Source organism: Galeopterus variegatus, unplaced genomic scaffold, assembly GCF_000696425.1.
Source record: "Galeopterus variegatus unplaced genomic scaffold, G_variegatus-3.0.2 Scaffold4090, whole genome shotgun sequence".
In the NCBI taxonomy this organism is placed as follows: Eukaryota; Metazoa; Chordata; class Mammalia; order Dermoptera; family Cynocephalidae; genus Galeopterus; species Galeopterus variegatus.
The window spans coordinates 25,184-33,608 of NW_007730201.1; the positions used below are offsets into that span (position 1 = coordinate 25,184).

Genomic DNA, 8,425 nt, shown 5'->3' on the forward strand with positions numbered 1-8,425 from the left:
CTCCTGGACACAGCCTGGGAAGAAAAGGGCAGAATTTGAGCCCTAGTGATGGAAAGGCAGCTGGCTTATTTCTCAGAAGCAGCATGACCTGGGGGTGGGTTCATGATGCCAGTGACCCCACGTGGTGGTGCCGATTAATCTGCTGTGAGCACTATGCCTCCCCACCCCACCCAGAATGTCAGACACCTAAGGCCACGGAGAAACTTCCCAGCAATCTTTCTTCGCCTCAGAAGGTGGCCTGAGATAAACATCTGTGCCAGCACTTCCCGGGTGGAGAAGGGAAGGAATGAGTGTCTGGGGACACGTTTCTACAAGAGCCCCTTGCGCATCAAGGTCCTCACCAGCTGCAGGGGTCATGCAGCCTGTCTGTGACACCGATGAGCCCTCCCTCCCACAAACGGAGCCCAATGTGCTGGGGTAGGGGCACAGGGGACAGAAAAGTGTCCCCCAAATCAGTTGCCCCAAACATCTCCAAGTGGGAAGGGGGACATATGAGTAGTGGGGGGAGTGCCTGCACAATCTCTGGACTTGAGCCTCCTTTGTCATGCAGGAAACTCACTGAAGGCCAACAGAGCCAAGGGGACTGTCCCCAAACCAAAGAAAGGACAGATCGGTGGGGGTCACCAGGGGTCTTGAGTCCCCAGGGCCTGCTTGGTCAGGACTCCCAGCCCACCCCCGCGCTGTGCTGGTGCATCATCTCGGGTAGTAGTCGTCGGGAACGCCTGTGAGGTTCCTGCCTCTGAGGGCTGCGTCCACCATCTTGATGTAGGCAGAGATGGTCTTCTGCATGTCCGCCGTGTAGGGGTCGTACTCGAGCTTGCGGAGCCCTGAGCGCTTGAAGTTGCCGTCCTTCTGGCTCTCCACGCACAGCAGCCGGTCCTCCCTGACCGCCACGCCCAGCAGGCTCACCATGCGGCCCAGCTGGACAAAAAGGTCCTGCTTCAGGTCCTCAAAGTGCACCACCAGCACCTTCCTGCCGAACTTGAGCCAGTCGAGAGTGTGCGTGGCCCACCAGGGGGCGTAGTTCCTCACAAACTCCGGCCACTCTGCGGAGATGGGGGCAGGAGGCGGTCAGAGGGAGGGGGCTCAAATGACCTGGGTCAGATGGTGCTGGCCGGGGCTGCCTTTACTCACAGCAATAATAACACAATGAACTCCGCTTAGATGTCCGCACTCACCCGACACCTCCCACCTCCATGCTGCTGCTTTTGCCTGGAATACTCTGTGTTCCCTTCTTTTTGGGGATAGCAATAACATCTGTTTGGTGCTCCCTATGTGCCAGGCACAGCCCTATATATAAACATATGTTACTATAAGATAATATATAACATTTAAATATATTTTGCATTCTTTATATTGATGCATAATATATTAATTATAAATTTTATATTCTCTATGATGTTATAATTATATACTAATAAAAATATTAATATAGCTATTAATTGCTCTTAATCTTCACAACAACTTTATGAGGTAGGTATCATCATTGTCTCCATTTAACAGCAGAAGAAACTGAGGCACAGAGAGGTTAAGTAATTTACTCAAGGTCACACAGCCAATAACTTCAAAGTTTGGGCTTTTAACTACCAAGTCCTGTGAAGTCCTAGTATCTACTCACAGGATAATAACAGAGCTGTTGCTCAGAGAAAGTGGAAAGAGCATATATAAAGTGTGGACCCTGTAGCTGCTCAATAAATGTCAGCCGTTATTATTACTGTTATCATTCTGTTCTCAGGTAAGATGTCATCTTCCCCAACTCTCCGAGCTCAGACAGGTGCTTCCTCTGTGCTTTGCACTTATGCTGTCTGTCTCCCCAACAGACCAGCAGCTACCTGAGGGCCGTCTTTAAGTCAGATTATTAATGTTGTCATCTTTACACATTACTGTTCCACCTTTCTTTGCTGTTTATTAAATTATCATGCACTGTTTGTTTGCTGTTGGTCTGTTACCTTGTTGGGAGGATGTGTTTGGGATTGTCTGACTTAAAAGACAGGTCATAGGGGACGTGAGAAATTCCTCTGGGAGCCCTGGAGAGGACCTCAAAGAGAGAGGCAGCCAGCTCCTAGGGCTCCGGCAGCAGGAGAAACTGGGGTAACTGCGGAGGGGGGACATGAAAGATGTTGGGAACAGAGAAAAGGAATCAGCCTCAATTCTGAGCTCCACAGGAGTCACAGGGCAGGTGCTCCGAGGCCCTGAAGTGATACTCGCTGCTTCTCATGGGGGCAAACACTACCCAGCACCCTCCAGAGGGGGCAACAGGAAGAATTTATTGGATGAGGGTTGGTGACCCCCAAGCTAGGTTGGGGAGCCCAGCTGGTTCTTAAAAACCAAATCCTAATTCCTTGCTGGGTGATGAACACCCATTATCTCATTTAATCCTAAAGGAAAGGGCTACTGTTCACTCATCACCAGGGAGAAAACCGAGGCTCAGAGAGGCAAAGTGACTTGCTCAAGGTCACACAGCAGGAAGCATCCTCCAGATCAGGCCTTCCTGATTCCAGGCCCAGATCATTTCCGGGCACCAGCAGCCTCATCCCCACTTCCTCCCACTGCCTTGTACTCAGCAGGGGCTCAATGAATGGTTGTTGAACTAAATTGAAATTCCCAGCCGCCAAGTTGTGATGTGATAAAGGATTCCTTTTCTTTGCAAAACACATCAGAATCTGGGGTGAGACTACTGCTCCCCAGACCCCCCTGGAACACCATGGCTACTTGGGAAATATTTATGCTGATGACAAAGATACTTTTTATCCTTAAAATAGATTATTTACAACGTATCTGGCTAATTGGGCCCATACTGTTTTAATGGGTTAGGACCAGATGTATCTGAGTGATTAGGAAAAATCTAGCATGTGTATGGTCTGTTTTACTTTTCAGCATTTCCCCACTTCCAAGTCACCTCACAGCATCCCTGGTGATTCAGGACAGCTGCTACTCTCATGGGAGAAACCCAGGTGTTGAAGATGGTGGTTGGTCACCTAACAACACCCAGATCCAGACTTCTAGGCTTGGCTACTTCTGGCCATCTCAAGTGGTTGCTGAAAGAAGGCTGCAGGGTGGCCCTCAAGGAAAAGGAAGGGCTGGTCTGTGAGGTGGCTGGAGTCGCCCAGTATCTCCAGGTGCCCCAGCCTTGGATGCAGGTGGGATAGAGATGACATGTTGTCTGTTGATTGCAAACCTCTGTGGGGCATCAGACTCCTCTGTCTGAGTAGCAGGATGGGAATGTATGTTGCCTAAGCACCCAGTGGGTGTCATGGGCTGTGCTGGGTACTTTGTATACATGATCTCATTCAGTGCTCTCAAGAAGCTTAGGGAGTAGGAAGGTCTAGTCCTACTCTTTCTTATGCATGGAGAAAAGGAGGCTCACAGGCATGAAGCAACTTACCCAAGGGGACACCATGGGCGTTTGGAGACTGGCCCCCACCATCCTGACAAACCTACTCTTTCTTATGCATGGAGAAAAGGAGGCTCACAGGCATGAAGCAACTTACCCAAGGGCACACCATGGGCGTTTGGAGACTGGCCCCCACCATCCTGACAAAAGCACCTTTAAGAGCACCTGTCTCGATCAGCTCCAGCTCTCTTTTTGCTCTGGGTTCTGGCTCCAGCTTGACTCCTACTCTGTCCAGGGCTCACTTCACCTTCAGGCTGTTATCTCAGACACGAGGTCAGTTCATAGATGACTCTGCAGTCAGACTGCTTGGGTTCAAAACCCAGCTCCTTTCCACATGCACAATGTGACCTTGGAGATGTTACTTGAGCTCCTTGAGTCTCAGTTTACCCATCTGCAAAATGGCGATCCCAATGAGACCTGCCTCCTTGGAATAAGATTTCCAGATTCTGGTATGGTGCCTGGGACATAGGAGGTGCTCAATAGATGTTGGCTACTCCTACAATTATTTGTGACGATGTTGGCCCCCAGCATTTCCTGACACTACACATGCTCTATCATTTTGGTCTGAGTTTCCTTCCAAAAGCAAATAGATACCCAAGCTGTTTCAGCAGCAGATGTCCGCCCACCCCCTCCTATGACAAAGCTTCCTTACTTGAAGCTCTTAAATTACTTCATTGGAAAGAAGAATAAAAATTAAAAACAAAAGCCCTCGATTAGCTCAGGATTCCTGGTAATTGATTGCTGCCTGCAAATTGGGTAATGAAGGCACGCTGAGCCACGGAACATCAGTAATGAGTGCTGGTTCCACCGGAAGCCACACGGGTTTGGCTGGCCAGCATCTGCTCTGTCTTCTTGTTGGCGGGAGGAACCTGGGACTGATTAATAGCTTAACTGTACTTAATTCCCCACAGAATCGTTAAACACAGTATCTGTTTCATTAAATAGATCCAGGACAATTCACCTTGTGTAATCATATCACATAAAATTTTGCTTTGGACTCACTCCAGGGAGATCGTAAAATTAACATTACGGAACCAAAAAGGGGGAGGTAGTGGGGGTTGTAGGAGCCTCAACTCAGCTACAATTGTGAAGGAGACAAGGGCAAGAAGGGGTGGACAGGCTCAACAGGCCCTTACAGGGTGACCCTCACATTCTACGCCAAGGACATCTTAGAGCAGCAATTCTCAAACTTTGAAGTGCATGCGAAGCCCCTGGGGGAGTCTTGTTAAAATGCAGATTCCGATCCAGTAAGCCTGGGCTGGGGCCTGAGGTTTGCTTGTCTGAAAATCTCCAGGTGATGTTGGTGCTGCTGGGCCACAGGCCATACTTGGAGTAGCAAGGCTTTAAGGCGGTGGGTCTTAAACTGGAGTGGACATCAGAAACACCTGGAGGGCTTGTTAAAATGCAGATTGCCAGGGCCCACTCCCAGAATTTCTGCTTCAGTACGTCTGGGATGAGGCCTAGGCAAATGAGAATTTGCATTTCTAACAAGCTCCAAAGTGATACTGATGCTGCTGGTTCAGGGATCCTAAAGCAAGGGTCTCAAACTCAAGCGCCCAAAGGGGTCAGATGGTCAGATGGTGAACGCAAATGAAGGGAGAGGGCTGGGTGGGGGCTAGGGGTTCTGCTCGTTGGGGAGGGCTCTCTGCCAGAGCCCTTGAAGACCTGGGTCAAGCCTGGGAGGGGGCCCTGGAAGAAGACCCCTTCTCTCCATTCCAGACTAATGTGGGACCCAGGGCCCCAATGTGAGATGAGTGTGGTGGGACTGCCCCCCGCCCCATACCCCTACAGCTTCTTGGTTCAGCCGGTCCCACTCCTCTCTTAGAGTTGGTTTTAAAGCTCCCAGCTGTCTTGAATGGGGAAAAAGAAGAGAGGCGGTTCCTGGGAATTAGAAGAATGGTCTGATCCTAAGACAGGCAGCCGTCTGGGAGAGGAGAACCTCTGAATGCACCAGAGGCTCAGTGACATCTCAGGGTGAGAGCAGATCCTGCCAGTTCATGCCTCGATGTGAATCTCAGCTCAGTCAATACCTGGGTCCTTAGCCAGGTGACCTGCCCCTTTCTGTGATGGTTTTCTCACCTGCAGAATGGAGTGCCCAAGCAACCTGGGCAGTCTCTGCCTCTCTCTGGGTCTTGGTTTCCCCACTAATAAACAGGAAATCAGCGGTTCTCAGCCCTCTCTGTACATTGGAAGCAGCTGAGGAGCTTCAAAAAATACTGATGTCTAGGTTCCACCCCAGTAATGGTCTGCGGACTTTCCCATGCTTCTCTGGGGATTTGAATGTGCAGCCAGGCCTGGGGACCCCTGGGTTCTGTGACCTCCCAGTTCCTTTCCAGCTCTGACTAGTGGAGTCTATGCTCTTAGGACAGGCTGCTGCCACTTGCATCTGCAGATTTCTCAGCCTGGCTCTAACCAGTGTTCACTTTCTACAAATAAATAATTTAGAGGCCTCTTTACTCTGGGAGTAAGTGAACAAATGTCACCACCTGTCCAAGCTTCCATCCTCTCACTGAGAGGAGGAGCAAGGTAGGGAGAGGGACACACATGACCCCTTGAGTGAACTGGGAACCCAGGGGCACAGTTGGTCAGGCAAGCACAAGGATTTTAATCAGCAAAATCAATTATCAGTGAATCGCTGAATTTACATCACCCTGCCACACGCTTGTCTTCTCTGGGGAGGGGCTGGAGCTCTGGAGCAGCGTGGTTCCTGGAGTCTGGCTCAGATGGGGGCAGCTCACATTTACTGAGCATCTACTGTGTGTCAGGGTCTCTGGGTTGGGTGATTGTATCCACCAACAGTCCGTCTAGTCCACTATCATAGTGCAGGGCTTATGGGTATGGGCTCAGGAGCAAGAATCCCTGCGTTCAAATCCCAGACCTACCACTTCGTGGAAAAGCTCTCATGCCCCCATCCCCCAGCTTTATTGAGGTATAACTGGTATACAAAAAACTGCTCATAATTAATATATACAACTTGGTGAGTTTGGATATGTGGATACCCTTGTGTTACCATCACCACAATCCAGGTAATAAACATTTCCATCCCCTTCAAAAGTTTCCCTGTGTTGGCTTGTGTGTGTGTGTGTGTGTGTGTGTGTGTGTGGCAAAAACACTTAACACGAGATCTATCCTTTTAACAAGTTTTCAAGTACAGAACACCTTATTGTTAGCACCTTATTGTTAACTATGTTGTTCAGTAGATCTTTGGAACTTACTCATCTGCTATAACTGTAACTTTATACCCACTGAACAACAACTCCCCATATCCCCTCCCTCTAGAAAGCTCCTTCATCTCCCTGAAATTAAGTTGTCCCATCTATAAAATGGGGATAATTACTGTGGGGGATGATTCTTAAGAAGTCAACCCTTTCCAAAACACTCAGTAGAAATAACTCTCATTATGGTGACAGTGACGCTCAGGTAATTGATAAGGGATTTTGAGACTCAGAAGGGGTAAAGATACTCAAGATGGCAGAGGTTGGGTCTGACTTCAAAGTTCTGGCTGTCACCTTGGGCTGCAGCTCTGTGTTGAAATGTTCATCCACACAGCCCTTTACCGTCTAAGTGCCAGAACCAAATATCAAGCCCAGATCACCTTAATAAGTTCAATGCTTTGGGGACTACACTGTCACTTTCCAGCTGTGTGATGTTGGGCCAGTTACTTAACTTCTCGGAGCCTCCCAACCCAGACTTATTGGGAGAGCTTATTGAAATGATGCTCTGTACATGAGCTTTTAGGACCTCCTGTCCACATAGGCACTCAGCCACTGACCTAGGGCTTGATTCAGGTCTCTTGACTCCCAGAATAGGGCTCCTTAACTTGTTTCAATAAATCCCACATCAATTTCACAAGAATCTCCATCACCACAATGAGAGTCACATCTACTGAGTGTTGTAAAGGGGCTAACTTCTTAAAGCCCCACAATTTTATTATGCCCTTTTTATAGATGGGACAACCTGAGTTCAGGGAGGTTAAAGAGCTTTTCCAGGAAGTGGTGGAGCTGAGATTTGAACCCAAAGAGCCTTGCTTCTGAACCCATGTCCTTAACCACTGTACTATGTAACAGCATTGCTCACCCACCCTGATGGGAAACCAGCTCCTCAGCTGTCAGCAGGAACTGGGGCATGACACACATGCCCTCCTGGATTCCTCACATGGGACGTAGCCCCCTCATGGCCACCCTGGTACAGAGGACACTGTCCCCTCCCACTGTCCCCTGCACCCCAGGGCCCCACCCTGCCCCTTCCGAGCAGTACCTTTGCCCTTCCAGTGGGCGTGGGCAGCAAAGCCGATGTGACCACCATACTTGCGGTTGAATTCCGCCATGAGGGCCTTGTAGGGGTTACGTATGAGCAGGATGGCGGCATCGAAGGCCTCGATCTCCTTCTGGCCGCTCTCGTGTGTCTTGATGCAGATGGTCCTCCCGCTGCGCCAGTGGTCCCGCTCGCCTTTAAACCCTTCCCCACAGCCAGAGGTTAGGGAACACGGCAGGTGAGCTGGGGAAGCAAGAAGCCCACCCCACCCCTTCTGGGACACCTGAGGAATCCTCATATGTTCATTCATTCACTCACATGTTTATTGAGCATCTACTATGTGCCAGGCACTATGCTGGAAGCTGGGGACAAAAATGATTTGCAAAAGCATTCATGGGTCTTACTGTTTTCAAGGGTCAGACAATTAAAAAAATGACACAACTAAATGTAAGGTCACTGCCATGGTTAATGCTACAAAAGAGGAGTATTAATGTGTGGGTGCTATGAGAGAGGCCTGACGTGATGTGTTGGATGATTCCTCTTTGGATGGTGACTACATACCCACCCTACTGGTATTGGGTGTGCCCATACGACTTGCTTTGGCCTGTGGAAAGAGGGCAGAAGTAGGTCTTCACCAAGGTCTCCAGATGCATCATGTGATTCTGCTCACTCTCCTGTGCCTCTGCCACCACCATGAGAAATCAATGAGGCACATAGTAAGACATCTCAATAAATGGCAGCTGGTGCAGAACAAGACTTGGGGTGACACTGTAGTGG

At 49.5% G+C, this 8,425-nt stretch overlaps 1 protein-coding gene across 1 annotated transcript in view; it reads right to left on the minus strand.

The window, feature by feature from the left end:
- Positions 1-133: 133 nt before the first annotated feature.
- Positions 134-8,425, minus strand: part of WSCD2 (WSC domain containing 2) — a 66,601-nt gene continuing 58,309 nt past the window's right edge. The window contains exons 8-9 of the mRNA XM_008586732.1: positions 7,652-7,852; positions 134-1,046 (exon numbers count right to left, since the gene is read on the minus strand). Of these exons, the coding sequence (XP_008584954.1) occupies positions 694-1,046; positions 7,652-7,852 (554 nt within the window). The 3' untranslated portion in view covers positions 134-693. The remainder of the gene's footprint in view (positions 1,047-7,651; positions 7,853-8,425) is intronic.